Raw genomic sequence first — 24938 nt, 5'->3', positions numbered from 1 at the left:
CATCACTGCTACCTGTGGTTACAGGTGCAACAAGGCACACTGCTAACCACACCCAGGTGTTAAAATCACATTAAAGTCTTGCACATAGATGATTAAAGAGCACGTCGGTCATGCATGCTGGCAAATGATTGCCATCAGCTTATTATGAGTCACATTCACTGCTTATATTCATGTTGATGATTTAATAATGTTTTAATAATCTGCCAAGCTCTCAATCACTCATAATGTCCCCATTTTTGGTTATAATTTGATCCCTCCAGCTACTTGCTGCTATACTAGGTGTGTAGAGTGATTTTCTTTGCACCACCCCAGTCTCCTGCTGTTCTACTTTCTTATTACCCAATCTAACAACAGCTTCTTAACACTCCAGGGCAGTGCACAGATATTTTGGGGGGCAGGTGCTCAAGTGAGAAAAAAGGGCTAATATAATTATTTGTAAAAAATAAAGTCACATGCAGTAGCACTACTTTTACTTACTTAGAAATTTATTTATTTCAATACCCTTAACACCCATAGTAACTTCATTTCACAACAGTGATATACTACACTGTCGTTACCTGGCTGGCTGTCACCAAGAAGACAGGTCAGGGAGACATGGATGCTGCTCCACTCAGCGCTTGATTTGCGTGTGTTAACTGTGATGGCTGTGATAAGCAACGTCAAAGAGGGAGGGGCAGGGACTTGGTACGGTCTTGCAAAATTGACCCTTCGCTAAGTCCCGCCCCCAGACGTAGACTGGCCAATCATAACATAGCACTGGGCTGACTCAGACCAGAGTCCAACAACAACACATCTGTGCTCCATTGACTCTGATGCAATGGTTTCAAATTTCCTTCATTTTCAGGCTGGTTTTGTGGATTTGGAGCTAAATGTTGAGCCTGGGGCACATCGTGTATTAATGATACTCGTTACCTGGCGAGGTTGTAAGACTAGCTAGCTACTGAAGATATAGCCTACTGAATGTATACACATGCTGCTTTTGCTTTTTAATGATTATAACACTGAATAAAGACCGACCCTCCCTTCAACCAGCTGTGTGTCATCGCATTGTGCACAGAAGAACACTGTTTGACTTCCCCCTGAGATCCCTGCTACTGCTACTGCTCATCTGCACACACTGTGATGCCACACAGCTGGTTCAATATCAGCAAAGTTTCCCTTTATATTCATTGTCTTGTGTGGTGATCAGCAGTGATGTGGTGGTTCACTTTTACACTGTGATCTGTAGCCTATAGTTCGGCTTTAGCTTCTAACTTTGTCTTTTTAACCTGTTGTTGCTGCTGAGTCAGTTTGACATCCTGGATATATCCTTCAACCACAGACTGTAGACCCCTCTGTCTGCTTCTCTCTGGAATCACTGTCTCATTTTTCCAAAAATATGGTAATATTTCTTCAGGGAGTGCAGTTAGTTACAGTGTAGGCTCCATGTTTACTGCAACAGCTTGTCGGACCATCACAAAGGGTCAGGGCTTGGCGAAAGGTCAATCAGAACTCAAACAGAGATGTTGGCCCTTACAACAAACGTTTGATTGAGAATTGATACCATGGACCAAATTTAAAAAACTAAAATACAAACTGTGAAAAAGAAACAGAAAAAAATGTACAGCAAAAAGGGCACTTATCTAGTCAGAGACCAAAAAAGGAGGTCCTTGAGCATCACCTGGGGTCTATCTGTGCACCTGTCTGTCAACATTTGTCTTTTATGTTTGTGTTTCAGTGCACCTCACTGAAATGTGTCTGCCAAATTATGTTTTATAAAGTCAAAGTATAAAGGTTTTCCTTCAACACAACAAAAAGTCTGCAGCAGATTATTTGGAGCAAAGAAGTACAGGAGTGTTTGAATGTCAGACTGCATTGTCTATGTTTCTCTTTGCTCTTGTCAACCACTGCCAGGATAAACAGCCAATGGCACTCCATAGCCAGCGTTGTCCTGCTAGGGCCTGTCTCGGCCAATCAGTGAAATGAACTGTTCGCAGGGTTCTGTATTGGCTGGGCGATGTGTCTTGAGGGTAAACTGAAGTTTGCCCTCCGAGATGCGACAACCCCCCCCTTCTCTTATGTCTGACCTTCTCTTGCTCTCACCATCAGTGAGTGTCCTCAGTGTTGCCTGATGTACTTTCTGCCCTGCTAAGCTTGGCAACAGAGGGAATACAGGCCAAGGGCTTTTAGTGTGTGTGCATATGAAAGCATCAAAAGGAATCTCTGAATTGAACCTGAGCATACCCCCCCAAAAAAGGATCTAAATGGAAGGAAACAGTTTTAAAGGTACTAATAAATAAAAACAAAAAATGGGCAATAGGTTCCTAAACAGTCAAGTTTGCAGATCCTTTAAAGGTAGGATCTGGAGGATTTTCAAACAAAACAAAATATAGACATATTCAAATGAAATCCTGCTTAATCATCACCTATGGGCTTCTACTCATGTGTGGTGGTGACTCTGTTTGCAGAGCTCCTGCCCTTTAACTGTATTTTGATGTTTTTGTGAGCTCGGACCGCTTCTGGGAGGAGATTTCCCCAGCCAATCAGAGAGCGCAGGTGCCGTGCCCGAGCGTGTCCGAGCGTGCACCAGCGCGAGCCTTGCCTGAACCTCTTCTGTGAAGCCTTCTTCCGTACCTCCGGGCTCCGTACACCCGGGAGAAATGGCGGATACAGACGTACCCACGAAGAAAAGGAAATTCAATGTGAGTGAGGCAAAACGCCGAGCCGATAAAGCACGGGCCAAAACTCGTGTGAATATCGGGGTGGCTTTCACCCGCTTTCGAACATTGAAGGAGAGGCTCGGGATGTACAGCGACGCGGAGTTGGCCTGTTTTCTGTTGGACAGGTAAATCCCAAATAGCTTGTGCTAGTTTGCTAATTTATCAACCTTTCCATTACAACAACTGTAATTCCTACGTAGTTTGTTGTGGAGGCTAATTCTGACTATCAACCGATGCAAATAACTTTACGTTTAGCTAATACATGGCTTGATGTAGTGTGAGGATTGAGCTTTGAATCATTTTGTGTAACACCCAACTGCCGGGAGGGGTAGGGGCAGCGCGCAGTTGAGCCTGATAGGAGGGGCCAAATTTGAATGTGTGTTTACAAACAGCAACTGAAAAATCCTCCAGACCCTACCTTTAATAAAAGAGGATTTTCATAAATATAATGAGTGGGTAGTTTTGATTTTCAAGGCATAAAATAAACCAAAACATCTTAGCCAAATATATTCACAACATATTCAGCACCAATACACTGACTGATTTTAAGGGGTGGAAATTGTCTTCTCTTGCTCTTAAGTGAGGGCTTTGTTCCAAAAACAATGTCACACAACAGCTGGTGGTAAGAAACTGGGGCTGTGGAAAACACCATAAATGGTTGAACAAGATGCACAAAAAAAGTAAAGGCTCTCCTGGTGAGGGCTGACAGGACAATGATCACAGTAATCACTGGGTACCATTAGCCCCATTTACCTCCAAACCCCTCATTGCTGCTTATCACCCTGAGCCAAATTAGCAAGAGGCAAAGAAGGTGGGAGGAGGCCTGAAGGAAAGACGTAGAAAGAAAAAGAGACAGAATGATTGAGATCTCTGCCTCTTGCCTTTGGGAAGGTCAGCCTACACAGTACGCCTGCTGCGACAAGGGAAAGGAGACTTTCATGGTAAACTAGATAAGCCTTAACTCTCACTTAAACTGTTACTTACTTGAGGACATGCAGATAGCTACATGCCTATTAAGTTTGCCAGGGCAATGCTTAAGCTAAAGCCAACCAGGTTATTAACTCTGTTTGAACTCTCACTAACAGACAGAGGCTGATTCCAGAGACTGTTTAATTCCTTTGGATTAGAGCGGTAAATCTGAGGCACGTGTAACAGCCAAGACAAGGCGGCGGCACAAAACTGAGCAATGGAGAAATCTAAGCCCATCATTAACTCATGGCTCTGTATTCGCTACATTAGCTGCATTAAACATTAGCTACTAAATACTTTGTTTTGTCTTACAAATTCAAGTTTCGTTAGGTCTCTAAAACATTCAACAGCAGCCACAGAGATGTAAAAGAACCAACAAACCGTTGCTCAGTGAAGTAGAAACATAATAAACAAGCATGTTTCCCTGGGGTTTTCATAAAAAGGATTTCATTAATTCATGAGAGACACTTTATCTGGAGATACTGAAGGCAAAAGCACTTCAGAACAAAAGCAGCACAACCTCAAATTGGCAGTATCCCGACATTTGTAAACCAATTCAGGGAATCTCCAAGGCAGCGCGGTGAACTCTGCCTCACATCAGCCACCGGCAGCTTGGCCTATCACACATTTCACAGCTGTCTGGCTCCGAGTCATATTCACACACCGAAAGAGAAACATTACTGTACATAACCTGCGGGTGTCTGAATGTACATGAGCGCTGAGCTCTTTATACTCAAATGGAGCTGTGCAAGTAGAAATGCAGAGAGTGAGAGTACAAACCCAAACATGCTCACACACTACTTTTAGGCCAAATGAGCCTCAGAAGATTCCCCAGCTCATTTAGAAAGGGAGAGTTGCAGAATTGCTGAGGTGCTAAGAGATCCACAAGAGATGCATAAAATGTTGGTTTTTGTTGCCAATTAACATAATGCTCAGTCTCCAATTAAAAACCAACAATATTACTGCATATAAAGTGGCTACTAGGCAATAAATGCACAAAATGTAAAATTGCTGTTGGAGCAGAAGTCTCCAAAGACCTGCATTAATATCTCTTAGAATGTAACTAGCATTTCATGTTTACACTATTCAAATAAATAAATAGTATAACAAAACTGTTCATCAACATAAACATCAGCAGTCTTAAACCAGGACTTATACCTCAAGACAACTGAGAGAATAGACAGTGTTTGATGTGCAAATGAAACTCCACCATCAGTATCAGATGCGTGCTACAGTTGTCAGGATGACTTAGACATACAGCTCAAGATCTGCCCTGTGAAAAAACATCCATCACATCAACATGCCAAAACTTGCTGAGGCAATCTGGGCTTTCTTGAATGATTAAACTCGAGTAGACAAACAATAGTGTGTGGGCTGGGGTTTGAATATCATGATGTCAGTTCTCCTGATGGGAGAGTGAGAGGCCTGCTGCAAAGAATGGATGAGGGCCAGGCCTGGACGAACAAAACAAAACAAGTTGAGATCACACAGCACACAATGGATGCCCTCCCCGTCTGTGGCCTCCACACGCTCTGCACAGCCGACAGCCCTGTTGCCCCCTCACACACCCCCTCTGCCCCTTGACACCCCCGCTCTCGGTCGTCTGCCGGCTTTTTGTTTTCCTGTTTGTCAATGCAGGGTGTCATGCCAGCACTTGTGAAACGTGGGTCAGGCACTTTTGCTTTACAAATACAATGAAGTGTGTTTGTATTGCCCACTAAGACTGGGGGAAAGCATTGATGGTGTGTGTGTGTGTGTGTGTGTGTGTGTGTCTGTGTGTATGTGTGTGTGTAAGCCATCTGCTAGGACAAGAGACCAGAAAGAGGGGTTCTGGATTTGTCGGGTTTTATCTCCAAAAGCCAGACATTGACGATGTTGCGCCAAGGCTTCATCTTTTTGACTTGTACTGATTTAGTTTCTGACTGTTGAGCTTAAAAGTGTATTTATACAAGCAAAAATCAAAACGCCTTTCAGTCTGTACAAGACCCTGAATAAACACAAACGACAGAACAAAGGGACAAAACATTGCAAAGTAGAATTTTGAAAGATAATTAATACAAAGGATAAACAGAATATAATCTGCAACTGTTTACATTCAGTTAAAACATTTAAATCTGATTGGCTGCCCACACCTTCCAGCCAATCAGAATCAAACTACTACAGAATTAACTTTTAGTAACTTAATAGTATGACTGGACAACTCTGACACTTTGGTTGAAATTAGTAAAAAATATACCTATAGACCATAGTCAAAAAATGGTGTGCGCCAAAATATTCAACAATTTCTCCAATCAGGTTTCCACTGCACCATCTGTGTCACCAATTTCCTTGTCTCCAAAATGTTTGTAAGCATGGGTCAAAGTTTCTCTCCTCCAATCTGTCTTTATACATCACAACTTTTGCCTGGGAAGTGGCGTACACCTCTTACGCATGCAATGTTTACAAAGGAGACACAGGAACTTTTATTATTACCTCTGCCAAGCAGGCTATGTTTCAGTTTGGTTTGTTTATTTGTCTATTCTTCAGCAGGGTTATGGAAAAACTACTGGCCCATGAAACTTGGTGAAAGGGTGTAGCACGACCCAAGGAAGAACCCATTAAATGTGGAGCAGATCCGAATCACAGCACGGATACACAAGTTATTTTTAATTTTTGTTAACATTGCGAGACAGGGTATTTGGCCTTGGTAAAATAAATGCCACAAATCCTAAAATCCATTAAATAGTAGTTAAGTTCAATCATGACAAAACAAAGCCAACTGTAGAAATACAATGACTCCATATCAGTCGACATTCATGGGTACCAGCAATCCTCTGAGGTAGGCTACACATGTAGCTGCTTGAACTGCATACAGAAAGCAGTCGTAATGGAGCACTCTGGGACACTGGTTTCATGGGAGAACTGGTACAATTGTGACACCACATCTCTAAAAATTAAGTTAGTATGAAATCATACTGGTTTGTGTGATGTCTTTTTTCCAAATGCAAATTTGAATTTGACTCAAGTAAAATGTCTTACTTACGAACATATGTTTTCTAAATTGTATTTAGCTGTCCTTTTACAGTGTGTTTCTCTTGCACTTCGTCTCCATGCTCTTGATGTTCTTTGTGAAGCACTTTGAATTGCTTCCAACATGTCAGTGAAGACTCTCAGTCATCCAGGTCATGGTAATCATAAGTGCTATATTGTAGGCAACTGGACTTGCTTGAGTTCCAAGAGGCTTCTTAAGTTCTGAGGTGAGAGGTGAAACATCTTCAAGAAACTCAAGCAAGTCTTGCTGCCTACAATATAGCACTTATGAACAAGCTGTCAAGTTCATGTTATTTCAGTCGAAGCATTTGATATATGTATATATAATGAAGTGTTTATTGGATTACCTAAATGCATGTTAGGTTTGTGAAATATTTCCGATTAAGAGGTACATAATAAATGTGAGGCTCAGAAGTTGAGGCTTCAGCCAGGTACAACCATATTTTTTAATATAACTAATAGTTTGGGAAAAATATCCTGACATATATTGCACTTGCAGATTTGCATATCATAAAAGACTGGACTATTGACCTTGGTGGAGGTCTGCACACTCTGAGTGCCCTTCTAGTTACATTTACAACAGAGATGCAACATCAGAATTTCTTAAATGAGCTTGATTACATACAGCATTATGCTGACAACTGTCTATGGAATAAGTAAAATAATACTACCACAACTAAGTATTATCCATTGCTTGCAACGTCACCAAACACTACTAGGAATTCGGAATGTAAAGGCTTCATTCATCAATGAGTCCAGATTAAACAATGGAATATCACTGAGCCTAGATGAGAATATTCCTGGTTGCATGGTATCATTGCATTGGTGTCAGATGGTGCTGTATGCTAATGACAGCACTGAACAATAGGTGGGCATGCAAATTTCATGGCTGCTGGCCTAAATGGGGGTGTTTAATCCAGACTTGGCCCTGAAAACAGCTCATGCCTGACAATCAGATGGAGCCCTTGTGTGGCTACGACCCCAGCAAGTCAAAGAGGGAGACAATTTTACTAATCTGTCTGCAACTGCCAGCATGTTTCATCGTCCTGCAAGTGACAACCTATCATCCTCATCAATATGATAACAGGGTGGGCAGAATTCAGACACCTGAATGAATGTAAGCCCTTTGACTGCTGGCACAAGATAGCAGAGCAGCATGTCCCTGCTAACACATGTACTGTAAGGACCGGGGCTGGTTTAGAGTATCGGGGCCAGGAGGCCATCGTCATTAGAAGCGTGTCATGTGAGATGATGCCACAGTGCATCAGCGTCACGCTAACCAACATTCACCTCCCTCTCATTCGCATGTGTATGTCCCCAAAACCCACCAATCCATGCACCGTGAACTAGCTAGCTGTTATTTTTATGACAAGTTGGTAATCGAAGATTTGCTCGTACTCTGAGGCTGAATTCACTCTAGTATTTTATCCTCCCACTACAGTGAGCACGTCTTATGGTACATAATGTTCCGAGCAAAGAGTTATTCTTAATATCTATTCACAACACTGCTGAGGAAAACTTTCACTTAGGGAACTTTTAACCTCAGATAAAGGGCAGGATTGAGCTTGTCACTACAGAATACATCATACTGAATGAACAAGCTTCCTATCATATCTACAGGTCGGTTAACAGGCACCAACATTATAACATTTTCTGTGACTTCTTTTGAAACAAAGACAAAATAAGCACATTGATGAACATACTGAGCCAAATTAAGCAGATCTTACCAAGCAAACTTTTACTGCTGCCTTCAGGATGTCAATAGAATCTGTAAAAAATAATTGTTATTTTATCTCCTCTGCTCTGCTCTCAACTTAATAGCCTGTAGTTGTATACTGTTTATGGCTTCATTGATTTTTCTGTTTGTTAATGTATGTGTTGTCCTGGGTAGCGAGCTTCTGTGTATACTGGCAATTGCCCTTCGGACTGAAATGAACTTAATCATGGAAATGAAGCTGGCTTTATTTATGCATATATGTTTTGGTGGCTGCCTGTAAGGCAGTTTGCGATTTGGTTTAAGCTACTTCGGCATCCTCCAGTGTCTAAAAAAATCATAGATTCTGAGCTATTTTCATTGCTAAAATGCTTTATGAATTACTTTTAAAGAGGGCCTATCAAACTTTTCTGTATTGTGTGTCTTAAATATAGTTTTACAATGAAGGATGTTCATGTCAAATGTGGCCAAAGTTTCAGATAGTGAGGTAAAGATATGTAAAAGTAATCCCTGTGAGCAAAAATCTCAGGCTTCAGATCATTCTGAACACTTTGTTTCCAACAGTTTATTTTCAGTGGCTACAGTATGATGTCACAGTGTGCCGGATTTCTTTATATGGTCATCTGTTCCGGCGAGCGTTTACATTATGTAGCCTTCACTGCTAGAAGCTTTTATTACAGTCATTCCCCAGCCATAATGATGTTGCAGAAACTATGAGATATGCAAGACACAGATACACTGACCAACTAGAGCAGACTGGGCATTTTTCAGCAGAGGGTCTTAAAGAGACAGGCGCTAAAATGAAGCATCTCAGACAGCGGGTGAATACAGGTGTTCCAGCACAGACCGTATGAGGAAAATAAAGTGTTTTTTTAAACATTAAGGTATGTAAACATGTTTTATTAGAAACCGTAAATGCAAGTATGAACCTGAAAATGAGCACAATAGGTCCCCTTTAAATTCTATATGACTGACACAAAGACAGACAAGTGCTTTCAAGGTACAAAAGTACATATAAGTGTATTTTGTTAGCAGAGAACAAACGTCTCAGGTTTTACAGTGCATGCTCAGAGACAGGGTGAATGTCTCTATGGATAATAAATGTTGTCTGTATCTGTATTTTTCCATTTACTGTACTGTTATCCACAGACACATAATGAGAACCAAAAAATGTACATTGTAAATTTCTAAGCTGAGTTTGTTGGGAGTAGTCTGCATCTGCCTGCCTGCTGTTTACCCACAGCATGCCATAAAATTATTTGTGCTCTGATAAACTGCTGCAGTGTTGAGACCTGTGAGTGAACTTCAACAACACTGCATGCAGAGGCATTTATGTGCTTCCCTCTAAGAATTCTGGACAAAAACACTGACAAGAATGAGATCAATAAAGAAAAGGAGGTGAAAAATAAAACATCAATAGCATGAATTTCTTCCAGAAACTGAAATTGTTTATGTATATTTTTTTTATTTAAAGACGAACTGTAACTGTGTCTTCTGTTTATTATCAAGGATACAGTACACCCACCTAACTACTGCATAATGTAAACAGTCTGAGACATTACATCTGAGCAGACCGTCCAATTATCAGAGCTGAGCTTCATTTCCTCTCTCATCCCTCAGCTTGCTCTGTGGACTCAAAAGGCCTTTATAGATTTCAGAGAGATGAGCATTTCAGCCCTTACAGCCTGCCGGTCTAAACGGTCCAGGTCTGTATCCAGCCCCTGGTTAATGGCCAGACTGACTGTCATCCTGATAACATCACTGAGGGAACACAATCGTAAAAGGAAAACTCGTTTCAGGATTTTGAGGCAGATGTTTTGGAGGAAGAAATCAATGTTTAACTTATCTGAACTTTTAGCCAGTACACAGCAAAGATCTATGGTGAACATTCTGTTTCTGAATACAGTAATTTGAACCGATGCACATGTTGTACACCCTTTACTTCTCAAGTGCCAATGAAAATCTGCTGTAATAAATCCATGACATTGATCATTATATTCAGTGCAACAGGCTCTTATTCAACTACAGAAAGAATGCTGGCCAAAATAAACACATACTTAATCTTCAAAACTCAAAGAGACAGACATTTTAATAGCACTGCTTCGCAGAATCAAGTGAGGCAGAAGGGACAACCTGGATATTGTCTGTGGCAGCTAGAACAAGTACAGGCAGTGGTTAATTTACTGGAAATTGTACTTATGTGGAGGTATGTCAGTACAATCTAGAGAATGTATTAAAGTATTAAAAGTAAAAGTAGTCAATACAGAAATTATAAATTAAATGAATTAAAAGAAAAAAATAGCAAGTCCCCATATTTTAGAAGCTGGAACCATTTCTTTAATGACATTTTATGACTTTTTATGATGCTTATTTTTATGTTATATGTTGTTATTGTAGATGTGTTGTAATACTCTTTTACCCTCAATTGTGCAAACAAATTCCTTCTGGGGTAATAAAGGTTTCATTCAAATGTATGTGCATAGAAAATTACTTAAACAATTATCAAAGTAGTTGCCATTTAATTTTCATTTCAGCTGTACTTGTATATTTTTATGTGGTTTGTGCACAAAATCTTAATTTGTAAAGTAACTAGTTACCAAAGTTATAAGATAATGGTAGTGGAGCACACAACATTTCCTTCTCAACTGAAGTGGAGTAGAAGAGAAGTAAAAAGTGGCATGAGATTAAAATACTTATGTAAAAGAACCTCAAATTTGTACTTCAGTAGAGTACTTGAGTAAATGTACTTACATTCCATCGCTCAGTAGAGATAAACACAATCTCAAACTTTATGCTTATGCAGACAGTCAGACCTGACAGCTGTGACATGTGAACTCAATCTGCTAAATGTTTGTACAGGCGGCCACATGTCGACACCTACAACATTTGGTTCTTTAATGATAGTGTATTAAGTACACACTACTTAAAAGGGTCAGAATACTTAAAGGTCTTTGAGAACTACCTGATTTTTTTTATATATTTTAGTCATCAACATGCTTTAATTTACAATAAATACAATGGAAATAAATGAGAGTGAAGGAAACTAATGTTGCGCTCCCAAGATTAGGTAAGTACATAAGTATTATTAATGGATTAATAATACGTTGCTATTTTTCCATGAACTCAAACGTCAGATCAAATGTAATCGATTATGCCCTCGTACCACCCACTGAGTATTTATCAATAGAAAAATGGAATGTATCACATCGATGTTTTAATAGCAGCACCACACACTGACAGACAGTTATTATTGTCAGGGTCACAACAGGCTGAAGGCCACGCTGGGTAAAAAGCAGGGAGAAACCCTGGACTGGATCCAAATCTATCAAACTGCAGTGCTGTAACAAGAAAGGTCACTGAACGGTCAGTGATTTGCCCTCTGTTATATTTTTATAGACTTTCTCTTGATGGAGCAGTCATTAGATCTGGATATGACTGAGTAATGTCAGGTTGCATTTCTCCAAAAGTTGATTCTGTTTCAACTCGTCACTGCAGGATGCTGCGTTTTTTTGGCATCCTCTGCAGCCCCCACCACCACTGCAGCCTAGACACACTACCACCATTCAAATGAATAGAAGGACTGGCAGTTTCACTAATTTGGAATGGAGCCTACGACGGATAGAAGTAGTAGTCAACATTACATCCTATTCTGTCCCTGACTCTATTAAATTCTTAGTGTGTCCAAAAGGACATTTTCTAACCTTGCATAATGTAACAAGGGTGGATGTAAAATATATTTGGTTATGTAATTATAGCAAACAGAAGTCGTTGTCAGCTGCTCTGCACAGTGAGATAAATAACCGGGTGGTGAGAAGGGGGGCAGAGGAAAGTAGAGGAAAACAGGCACTGGGGATTGGGAAATAATCAAACCCTCACTCTCTGGTAATCACCCTCTTCTTTTGCCCTTCCTGCCTCCCTTCTTTTGTCAACACATTTCTCAGTCAACCACTCTGAGCTGATAGCAGTCTTGATGTGTGAGGGTGTAGCCAGGTCAGTTGCAGCTTATTGGTGGTGTTCAGTACACACACAGGATAATCTACTGTAGCAGAGGGGTTAAGGCTTGAATACAGCGTCAGAACTGTTTGTCACACAGTCAAAAACCCCACACCTTTCTCACGCCGGATTAGGGAAGACTGCGTCAGACCATTACTGTAACTTTTCAAAACCGTCAATCACATTCACACCCATCTCCAGCCATGATTGGACAGCTGTGCTGGGGTGAGAAAAGAGCCAGGGTTCATCCTCCTTTTTTTTTTAAATCATAGGGGCTTTCTCCTCTTTGTCACTATTTCTAAAGTTCCCTTGAATCATTTCTAAGTGATTTCTATGTGGAAAAAAAGACAACCTAGCAAGTACTGGACCGCTGACTGTTCCCCAAATTAATGAATGTGTGGCTTAGACAATAAAAAACAGGGAAATCTTATTTTCTGCCTGCCCAGTCAGCTTTGAGATGTAAAACAGGGTTTCCCCTCAAAAGCAGCAGCTGATTCTGCTGGCCCTGATAACCAACATCTACAATTAACATTCAGTCTGAAGAGCATCTCTGTATCGAGCAGGGAGAGTGGACAGAGATGTATTGTGCAAGCACGCTTACTCACACGTGCACGTCCCTGAACGCACACACACAAACACAAACACACACACCTGACAGCTGCACTTTAACCCTCCCTTCCAGCTTATAGGTCTAATTATCTGGTGGTGGCCAGGGCCCCAGTGGAGGGCCTCTCAGTGTATGTGTAGCTGTGTGTGCATGATGCTCTGTGTGTGTGTGTGTGTGTGTGTGTGTGTGTGTGTGCGCATCAGCGGGAGGGGCTGCAACGCCTGCAGACCGGGTGGCTGGGACCTGTGATTTGATTTTGGAGGAGCAGATGGCAGGCTGCTGCTGGAAGGCATTTGGTGTGTGTGTGTTTGCATGTGTGTGTTTATGGGTGTATGAGTGACTGAGTGAGGAACCCTACTTTTTTAGAGGAGAAACTGGTACCTGAACATGTGATGCTCATTCAAAGAACTGCAAATATATTTGATAATATACTGTTAAAACAAAGCACTGGTGCTTAAACCAAAGAGTAACACTACTTTGATAACAGAACACACTATATGGTATTTCAAGCTGATGATTTGTGAACATTTCTGGATACACAGAACAAGAAGTAAGGCTATTCTTTACTTTTACTGGGGGTCAAGAAAGTTGGGATGGCAACATTTGAAAATATTTGAAAATGTTGGTCTGTTTGAACATATATTATGTATTTTTTATTGTTTGAGGGATCTAAAGATTCCCAAACCTGATGTTTAGTATAAAGCATCTCTGACATACAGTATGTAATTGTCCAGAAACTACGTAGCTGCCATATCCACTCGATCATCAGTTTATCAGTCTACCCTCAATGATATAAATGGGGAGGACAAAACATTAAAAACACCTTACAGTGTAACATAATACATTTCAACAGCACCACGAACTACAGCCAAACTTACCACACATTTGAATCAACATTTCTCTAAAATAATTTCAACAAAAACTAAACTATAACCTTCCTGAAGGTTGAATTTACTGCAGCACTGTTGTGTTAGGCTGCATTAGTTTTTGCTTTGTGTATCTTATAAACTGGCAACAAAATGAATAACAGACATGTGACATCTCTCAGAATTGTGCAAATAACATGTGGATGTTTCCAACTGACTCCACTAACTGTCCACAGTATGACCCGTAAACAGCTTAGCTCATCTGAGCAGAATTATGCACAGTATCTGCCTCTTTCCCTCACCGATGTGACAAAGGTCTTTCTTTGTTTCACTTTTGATGAAGCCTCTGCCTCATGTCCAGTCTTGCAAACTGTATGCTCATTATACCCTGGACTTGCAGAATTTGATATCAATCTTTTGGTCTGGCTTGGGGGTTTGAAGGCAAACAAGCTTCACAACGTGTCTGTGTTGGTTTAATAGCAAAGTGACATTAGCTTTTCTTCAGTACAGCAAAGGTATCTGTTAATTTACACAAACACTTCTCCGTTCGATGTATAAGAACACACATTTTAGGTCAGGGTGCACGTTGTTCCTGTTAAGTGAATCCTCTGGAACGTAGTGGAAACATGTAATTGTCAAGCTGAATGAATTATTTAAATGTGTGAATGATGCAAATTAGGAGAAGCTGAAAATAAATCACTTTTTCTGCTGCATTTTCCTTATTATGATAAGTTATAAATATCTATATTTAATGAAATGTCTGTTCAGAGCCCAGAAATGTTTTGGTGCACTAACAATGACAGACTGGAATGCTTGTTTAATTTTAATGTTTATAAGATGCCTGCTTTGTTTCCAAAGCTTGGAAAGAACATCGGGATGGTTTATTTGCTTAGTGTTATTTGTAATTTATGTCGCTACTCTGGTTCCTGGTGGCTTGTACGTCTTTTTGGACCAGGCAAACGATTTATGCATCAATTATATAATCAAATCAACCACAATAAATAGCAATCACATTGTCAGGAAATACACTGTCACGAAGCTGAAACAGGACAGTTTTTCTTCACTCGTGAAAAGTTGATGCTTTAAAGACACATGATGTTGACAGGCTAACATTGATGTGGGAAACGTCCTTTTGCCATCAGTATGGCACCACCCAGGATGTGGAAAGAGGCTTATCAGGGTAGAGAGAGACTCCCAACAAGTCAAGCTGTCAGATTATTGAGACATGTTTGGTCTGGGAGAGTGTTACCTCCTCTTCACGCAGAGGGGGGCAGAGGACAGGAAAAAAAGTCCCAAGATTAAAGCTAATGCGTTCCCATTCGATTCTCTAGTAGGCTCTATTTAGAAATAAAGATTATGCAGTCACATATAACCATTAGTTTTGCATTGGGAAAACATCAGCCCAGGTTAAAGAAAGCACCTACTGACGCTGACATTCAAACTGAATGGACTTTGATTATAATGGACAGGATATTGTCAGGTGTCCAGCTCTGGACTCAGGATCAGGTTACAGGCTTAATGGGTTAAACCACTAAATTACACTCTTAATTCAATTCTGACACACTCCTGTTGAAGCCAGGGGAGTAAGACGAGGCTAAAGCAAACAGTCCTTTTAAGTAGTGATTCAGACATTATGGCAAGAACACACTCGCTGTCTTTCCAATGGCAGCTGGTATAGGGCTGTTGCTCCAAACTGACTTAGCATTCGTAAGGGTGAGTGTAACTTTCGAGTGAAGGTTATATAACAGAGTTTAATCAAGTACTTGTAGAAGTTAAATATACTGACATGTTGCTCTGAAGAGGGTCTGTTTCGGATTTAGTCAGCAAACCTGGTTCAGGTCAAATGACAAAGCTGAATAAGTAGATCATAATTTGATTTCTCAAACGCAGTCTAACCAAATTATACTGGCAGTGTCCATAAAGACACCATTTAAGCACAGGATATTACTGGGACAAAATGTCAATACAAGTGAAGCTTAATGTTTGAACCATTTAAAACAATGCTTTCCTTGTCTGACTTTGACTTCCTAAATATACAGAAACAACAGAAGTGATTGTTAGAGGCTTGCTCTGACATGATTTTTGACCCTACAATGATGCACCACACGATGATGGCTGCATCTATTGTGTTCTCTGTATCGATTTAATGGCTTTAACTGGCCATGCCTTATCATATTTACTGACAATTAGCTGATAAACTATCAAACAAATAAGCATTAACCTCCACTATTGATTATTAAAATGGGAACTGTTGAGTTTCATCCAAAAGACACTTCAGTGACGACTTGAATATTTGCTGACACTATGTAAGACACAGCCCAGTTTAATACGAAGCTCTACTCTCCCTTAGCATTCATCAGATGTTGGAGAACTTTACAGTGATGGATGGGTGGATCTCTGCTCCAGCAGAGGAAGGAATCATCTATCAAAGGAAGCTTCAAAAAAGAAAAGACTGCTGTAACGAATGGCCGATGTGCTTTTGATTAAACCCTCTGTGGTGAATATCTAAGGAAGCTAAATGACACACTCGTCAGCATGACAGATGTAATGTGTCATCTGTGATGTATAATCTCAGATGACTGTACAGTACACTGATTGATTTATGATTAAAAATACAAACAGCAACAAAGATATCACTTACTGAATTCACTATACCATAGGTGTTGGTGTTATGTTGGTGGTTGAACTGGCTGGTATCCATTTTCAATCCAGTAACAGAACATTAGGCTCTTTAACTGTTCTAACTTAGGTTAAAACATTAGGTTTACCTGATGTGTGGTTTGGGATTTTTCTTAAATGAGTTGGACTTGCTGATGCAGTGGCGGCCCTGGCACATTTCGTGCCCTAGACAAGCCTTTTCTTTTAATGTTCTTTCTCTCCTCATCCACTCCTCTCAGTAGTGTAGTGGTAGCTGAGTGATCACCAGAGAGCTTTTGTCATTTTGACATGATAACAATACAGTGTTTTTCGGAATAAATAATAAAACATCAACCCAAGCTGAGTTGAATGAGTGTGTGGATGAGACGGTTTACAGTAAAACTCCACTGAAGGACACTCAGCTGTAACAGATCCCACGCTCTCAGTTTTGGCCTCACCGCTAAAAAACACAACAACATAAATTCCAAAACTTTACAACCTTCAACAAACTGCCACAGTCTGCAGACTGTAACTGCCTGGCTGGGAAAACAATGTGTGCTCCCTCTCGATCTGGCTTATAATATGCCAGCCTGTTCTCATTTCACACAATTAGTCAAATTATCAACTACGTTCAACTCAATAGGTTGTAAGACATAGCGGACATCACAAATATAAGTGCCAAAGCTACTGTACTTAATGCACCCCATAAAGTCCAGTGCAACATTCCTCATAGCAACACTGGGCGTGAGATGCCTAAAAAGAACAGCTGGTCTGCATGGCTGATCTACTTGGAATTCACCAAGTGATGAAAATAGAGACAGATCAAGGGTTTTATGTGACAGATATGGGACTGAATTAATCACACTGGAGAATCATACAAGAAGCAGTAATGTTTGCAGCTGTGCACGACGCATTTATTAGGGGATATTTTATTTTAGTACCATGCTTTTGAACATATCAATGCCTGACATTATTTACCATCTTAGGTGTCTCCCCACCCAGCGCTATTTACTGTAAACAAAGATAAGAACTAAATCCTTGATGGAAATGCACAGAACAGAGGAAAGGTCATCAGCACTCAATCACACAGACCAACAAACTGAGGATGCACTGCTTTCTATGGGTTCAAACACTAAAGCATGCCACTCATTTGGCCACACCCCAACCTGTGATGTCATGGTAAGTGTGTAGACGATATACTGTATACTATTGCATGACCCTAACAAGTCCTTAAAAACTGTGTTCCTGTACAGTGCTGGCTTGGCAGAAAGACCCTGGCCCTGTCAGAGGTGAAAAGTATCTCGGTTGTCATGAGTCATTTGTCTGGACTGACCGGCAGATAAAGATTCGGCTCACAGCAAGCAAACATCAGCTGGTTTCGTTGTCAGCTTTCGGATACTTAGACAGAAGATTGTTCTTTCTCACATCTTGTAGTTACAGCCTCATGACAAACTTCACTGTTACCCACAGTGCCGCCGCTACAGGTTAGGGCATCACGTGCTGTGCATAGGGCACCAAAACAGCTGAATATGATCATCATCAATCATAATCATCATTCACTTTTCCAGTTAAAGCCCCTTCACACACAATGCAATTCAAGCTGTGTTCGTCACTGGTTCAGCACACATAACGAAGCGGCAGGGCTCGCCTGTGCTTTTAGGTTACTATTACATTTATCAATGCAGTCAGTTGCCTCCGCTGAGTAAAGTTTTTGGAAACTTAAGCTTATTAAAACATATCCGCATGTAGGGCTGCACAATTAATAGAAATATTATCGAAATTTCAATTCGGTGAGTACAATTTCAAATCGCAGGGGCTGAATTTTTTTTGACAAAGGTAAAATGCATCACAACATAACATCACTAATGACACATTGTGGTGTTACACAAATGTCCCACCCAGCAAATCATATTCCAGACATAAGGGAACAAGCTTTTTTGGTATAGACCCCAGCAAAAATCACATCATCATCATTTAAAATTTTATTCTTGAAAAATGAAATGCAAAAATGACCGTTCCTACTAAAATCCCAACACATATCAAAATCCGAATATCTGTCAGAGAGAGATTATGTGTCTTTTGCATATTGTGCAGCCCTACCTGCGTTCAGCAATGGGACAGGAATACCAATGTGGTCTCGCTATCATCAGCATCAATGCAGAACCCAAATGGCACCCAAATGGCCAGCAGTAGCCCTGATTACCTGGGAGAGTCAATGGCTTTAAGCTAATTTTACTCTAACCCTAAAGCCCAGTTGTGATTATCAATAATAAAAAGAGTGTTTTTCGGTGATCAACAGCTCCCTGTCTGTGGAATCATTGATTTAAAAAAAAAAAAAAGCAGGTCAATCCTTTGATTATGTAACAATATTTTAGCGTTTATACAAAAAGCATTCACTCTGCCAACATCTTTTCTTGATTTTATGAATAAACACGACATTATTTGAGTTATTACAGCTGTGTGTGGAGCACCCAAAGTACCCAAAACACACACGAGTCCAATGACATGAATAGTTTCAAGTAACATTTCAGTGTTGTTGAGAGCGTCACAGTTAGCTGCATCTAAACTAAAACAAATCATTGAATCTGAGACCAGCTGCCTGAAATATGGGAGCATATTTTGACTTTGAGTCATACAGGGTTTATCTTCAATTTGAACAAGAGACTCAAACAATTGTATTACTCACTGGTCGAGACAAAGTCATTCACATTTGTATTCAGTGTACTTCCCAGGCATTTATGTAACCTTAAACACCTTTTAGTCATCAGCCTGGGGTCTGTTTAAGGTCTTTGTTTAGCTTCTGAGACTGGGGAAAATCTCTGCACTTATACGTTTAGAGTTACTTTTAAAGTTTTTAGAGTATAATTCTGTCTGACCCAAAGATATGATGTGGACATCTTAACTGTATTTCACAGTCTCACACAAGCCCTTAAACCCTCCCAAAGGTTTAAGATGTAAGGTGGCCAAGCTTTTACATTCAAAAAAATCCCTTTGTGGACATTATTTTTTATAGACTCCCAGTTTGAGATGTTTTTTAATCCCATTCTTTCTAATCCTGTGTCTTTATTGCTAGTTTATTTTGACCCTATTGTTTTGTTACTTACTTTAAATCGCTTAAAATTAAATATTTCTGCAAGATGAGAGTTAGAACAATACAATTAATAAGTATGATCTAAGACTCTCCCAGATGAGACACCGTCATATAAATCTTTTTGATTAGGGGCACCATGTGTTTGAGCTCACCTCATCTCATAACACCAGGGACCCTCAACGAGAATTTCAGATGGAAATATTACTATATATGTGTCCCAGATGGATAGGATTATAGCAAAAACAGTCTCAAATGGCTTAACAGGGGTGGATGAGGTAGGGAGGAAACTATACTGATGGATATGGCAAAAGGCCTGAACCCTTAAGTGTATTCATTAGTGCCTTGTTGAAATAATCGTGGCATGTAATTATGTATGGATGATTAAATGGGGTGTAATTACCTAGACTGCTGACACAGCTGAAGCCCATAAATCACAGCGCTTTTTGGAGATAAAACCTCTGGCTGAAAAGCTCAGCCGAGCAGTTCCATCTGGTTTTCATATGCACATTATTCAATCTCATCTCACTGAAAACAATGCACTCAACTGCCTCCAACTGCCATGTTATATAATTTGGATATCAGTTTTGTCTCACTTGCTGTTTTGCATGAGTTTGTTTGGTGATTACCAGAGCAGCAGTTATCATCTCGTCATTTAAACTTACACAAGCATGCATCACAACAGACTCACCTGCTTGCCCTCCAAAGTGTACAGCCTCCTCACAGCTCCAGAGTCCAACTTGATTGCATCTGTGATGTCGGTGAGCACCTGCTCAAAGGAGTGCGCCGTCTTCTTGTTGAGCAGTATACGTACTGCCTTGCGGGGTTTGACACCGCTGCGGATGACTGTGACTAGTTTGGGTTTGATGAAGTCCTTGGACTCACGCTGCAGCTCACTCTTCAGCGGGATGAGAGAGGAGAGGGAGCGTGATGTGCCGGTCTTGCAGCCCACGGACCAGTTGGGGTTGACGTTTTTGGTGTAGTCCACACGCCGGAAGGGTTCATTCGAGGCACACACGTAACTCTCACCTGGGAAAGAAAAAAGTTGCTAGATTGATCTCTTGCCAACCATTTGATCAAAATGTACTGTATATAATATTATAAGAAAAAAGAAAGAAAAAAATCATAATGCAATATATCAGAATCCACCGCACGTCAACCCCGTCTCATTTCAAGGATGTCAAATACGGCAACCCTGTCATTGGCCCTTGGTTTACTGATGCACAAGGCACCTTACAGCGTCGGTACAAGATGCCCCAGGCTTTCAACTAACTCCAATGTAACACCTCTCGGAGCAATAACGTAGTTGAAAGAGCAGGAAAGTCTAAGTAGAGCAGGAGGAGTGGTGGATGGGTCAAACACACACTGGACTTTTATCCAGGAGACAGGTGTAATCTTTTTTCTGAACCCACCCAAGTAGTTTTGTTGCCCAAACCTAAAGTAGTTTTGGTGGCAAAACCTACATTTTTTGTAAAGACGGAAGTTTATTCTGAAAGAAAGTGTAACATGGAATGAGCAGAAATCGACACATTAAAAAAAAATTAAAATAAATAAAACTGACGCTAGAAGGGTACCTAAAGCATCATAGTTTTAAAAAGGGCACCTAAAATAACACAACAATAGCCACTGTCTTAGCGTGCAGGTATATGCAGGCAAGAAAAGGACGATAATAAAGTTTTCATGGAACGAGCGGGAAATCAACATGGAAACTGGCATTTTCAGAACTGACGCTACAAGAGTACCTAGATTAGCGCACCTAAAATAACACAACAATAGCCACTTTGTTAGCATGCACTTTTTTGCAGGCTAAAAAGAATAACAAAGTTTTCAGGTGATTTGCCGTGTTCATTGTAGATTTGTGCTGTGCCCATTTCCTTTGGGATATCTGGCACCAGGGGCGTAAATACAGACAGTGTAGACAGTGCGGTTGCACTGGTGCCTGTGAAGTTGGGGGCCCATAGAGAGAGTGGGCCTTCCAACAATGTGTTGGATGGTGAATGGGCCCTTATGAGTGATTGCCACCTTGAAAATATAACTGTGTTCAAAGAAAAACTCATATAAATTAAAAACAGTGCTATTTGCGATATATGCCCTTGAAAAAGGCAAACTCATCTCAGTCATGTTTCTTTTTTTGTAAAATAGTTAACAGCACCTTTAACAAAATTATTGTGATAACATAACTATAAATCAAATATTTAAGTTGTTAAATTATCAATTTCTTAGGTAATTTTTGTTATGTACAAATACGCAGTGATGATTGCTGAGTAATTACGTATGTTGATGTTATCCAGTGTCAAGTCTCTGATCAAGCTTCGAAGCATTCAGTCAGCCCAAGTTTGAAATGTAGCGTCACCGACCAAACTGCTGTATTAGACAAGTTGGGAGTGAGAACAAGTTGCACATGTATGGTATGTACCATGAAATTCTGCGTCAACCTGACATTAGACGACTGAGTGGAACAACGAAGAGTTAACATTCCTCAGCTGAAACAAAAAGGCACATTGAGAGGCCGGGCCAGTGTAACACTGTCCTCTCTCCCTTTTCAGCTGTTGAGCTGCTGCACTGGCCGTCCTCCAAAGCAAAGCATTTTGTTTTATCTACCAGCATTCCATTCCAACAGTTAACACGCAAATGTTTCCCCTTAAGAACAAAGTCATGTGACAAGTACAGGGGCTTGGCTGATACACGAAAACCACGGCAAGAATGTCTGGTGATTGTTTTGAAGGCTGAGTGTTGGATGAGAAACTTGGTGCTGGTCTGTTCCACTCTGAGTAAGAGGGAGAACGTGACAGTTACTTTCTGCTCGTGCTACATTCATCACTAAAGTATTCAAGTGTCCACGAATACATAGCTGTTTCTCAGGATCAACTTGTGCCATAAGGAAATTCTGTGAAAGCAAATATCCACTGTCTTTCAGTGAAGGTATTTACAGGGCCAGAGGAAACAGATCACGGAGTGTCTCATTAAAGCTGTCAAAGAGAAGAAAAGCACAAGCAAACTGAAAAAATAAAAAATGTGTGGCTTGTTAAAATGCCTGTCATGCCTGTAACTCTGCATCTCTGGGTCATTAGTAGAACTGCATGGCATTGAGGCTGGACAGGGAGCAAAAACACACTCTGGTTTACCTCAGAAATGCGTTTGTTTACAACTTGAAAAGGCCTCTGTTTATGACACTGTGTAAAGTTTCAGTATCTTTTGGTAAATACTTATTTTTACAAACAGTATCCAGTCTAGGAGATGTTAGTTATCTGATGTGTGTCAAGACAAACCAATCGCACTGCAGTGAAAGAAGGCCATATGAGACAGTGTGTCCCACGATACCTGGTTTTATTAAGCCTGCAATTAACCAAAGGCTAATTAAAAGCCTAGGCCACAGCTGGGGGGACTGCGCTACGGCTGAACACTAAAACAAAATATAACTGGGGCTGTCACTCATCTGAGGGACAATGACAGAATAGTGAAACGCTCTCAGATGGGGACTGGTGACAAGACTATTCCCCGAGGTGCAGGGATCCCAGGTGCAACATCCCTCGGTGATGTGAGGGGAGCCCCAGCCAGCCACCACTGGCTGCTTTCCTTATGTGGACGACAGATGAGGTCAGCTTCCACAGAGCTCACTAACCAGTCCAGCAGCTTTGACTGCAATGGTCACACTGCTGTTACCAGTCCAAAACCCAAGCGATGGCAGTAAATGAAACTCATAAAACAGTGTTAATATTAGGGCAATATAAAACTCCTCATCACCAAGACAATGAAGTGACCCCATGATCCAATTCTAATCTCAGCATGCATGGCCTGACATAATATTCACCACTGTAGTAAAAGCAATTGGACCAGTATGGGCAGCACACTGTTGGTTTCCCTTGGTAGACATAACATTAGGCCACATCTTATAGACGGGGTAATTTGAAATGTTTGATGTCTTAATCTGTTGCTAAGCAGAGTTTCTACCAAGAAATTGTGCTGATTGTTCTTCTATCCAAGAAATCTCTTTTAAACCCAGTGTTTAGTGATCTCTGAGTGACTATAAAATGTACTGGCCAAGCACTACCAAGACACAGAGAACTGTCTGTCTATCCAAAATTCATTCATGATGCAGCTCTGTGTTGGCCTGGAGTCATACCCCAGAAGCGGCAATAAATTAGACATTTAAAAATACTTCTAAAACTGAATTTATTAAGTTTAAAACTGAAAGCAACGACTACAAATCTTGGTCATTCACAAGACTGGAACAATTACATAAAAACAGTGATTTTATAAAGAGAACGAAAACTTGATTTCCTTTTATTTTGGGTAAGTATTATTATCATAAAAGTTGGCTTTACTTCAGCCTCAAGAGTTCAATTGCCAGCTAACCCTGCCCTAGATTATTTGTTTAGGGTGATGGATCAGTCTTAATGGGAGGAGACAAACACATTAGTAACTAGTATTATGACAGGCAGACAAATTCTTCTGGAAAGATGAAATACTGAGGGGGTGCCTTCAGTCCAAGAAAGGGCTGCAGTGTTGGAAAGGGTGGCAGCATTCAGAATATAAAATACCTATGAACGCTTTGGTAGATTGGATAGATATATTAGAAACTAGGGAAAATACTAAACCCACTGGAAGGAGGACCCGGGTAGACCCAGGACACACTGGAGAGATTACAAATGTCATCTGGCCTGGGAACACCTTGGGGGACCCCAAGGTGGAAGCTGGAAAGTGTTGCTGGGGAAAGGGATGCCTGGCGTGCTTTCCCAACGACCTGGCCCCAGATAAGCAAATGAGAATGGATGGACTATTGGATGGATGGTTGGATGGAAAATACTAAACCTTTTTGGAGAGCTCTTGACATAGACAACACTATGTGGGGGGTTGAATTTTCATGGTTACTGTCTTAGTCTATGCATGTATTTGCTTAATACTTACTCACTTTGCAATGTCTAATTTGTTGACTTTTGTCTTGTTTTAAATATCTATGTCAACTGTTTATGATGAAGCATATCTGTATTGAGAACTAAGGCCAATTGTGTTTGTGGTGATGATGAGTTGTGCGGGCTAGGGTGTGGGGTTTAGATGTATATTTTGTGATGCATATCATTTCGTTCTCTTAATAAAACCTGTAAATCAGAAAACTGTCAGCTAGCCCTGGAGGCTTTATCACAATACTGCTGATATAGGAACAAAGGCTACAGCAATGTAGCATCTGGCTATGAGCAGCACTGAGCACAATGTTAGAGCAGCAGTCTAGTCAATAAGCGAGAAAAACATTATGGATCTCACATGACTTGTTTGTTTTTTTCAATTTTAAAGAGACACTTTAATCTTTTCTCTGGGTAGGTCACTTAGAAGTTTA

At 40.6% G+C, this 24938-nt stretch overlaps 1 protein-coding gene across 3 annotated transcripts in view; it reads right to left on the bottom strand.

Annotated features, from left to right (window-relative positions):
* The window catches only part of dclk2a (doublecortin-like kinase 2a), a 62823-nt gene that overhangs the window by 33659 nt on the left and 4226 nt on the right, over positions 1 to 24938 (bottom strand). For all 3 annotated transcript variants that reach the window (XR_007569984.1, XM_050045107.1, XM_050045108.1), the window contains exon 2: positions 20295 to 20632. Coding sequence is in view for 2 of the 3 variants with exons in the window: in XM_050045107.1 (XP_049901064.1) it covers positions 20295 to 20632 (338 nt within the window). In the remaining variant the exon portion in view is untranslated. The remainder of the gene's footprint in view (positions 1 to 20294; positions 20633 to 24938) is intronic.

The sequence above is a fragment of the Epinephelus moara genome, chromosome 5 (genome assembly GCF_006386435.1).
Source record: "Epinephelus moara isolate mb chromosome 5, YSFRI_EMoa_1.0, whole genome shotgun sequence".
In the NCBI taxonomy this organism is placed as follows: Eukaryota; Metazoa; Chordata; class Actinopteri; order Perciformes; family Serranidae; genus Epinephelus; species Epinephelus moara.
The sequence above is the reverse complement of the archived record's forward strand: the minus strand, read 5'-3'. Positions and strand labels throughout refer to the sequence as shown.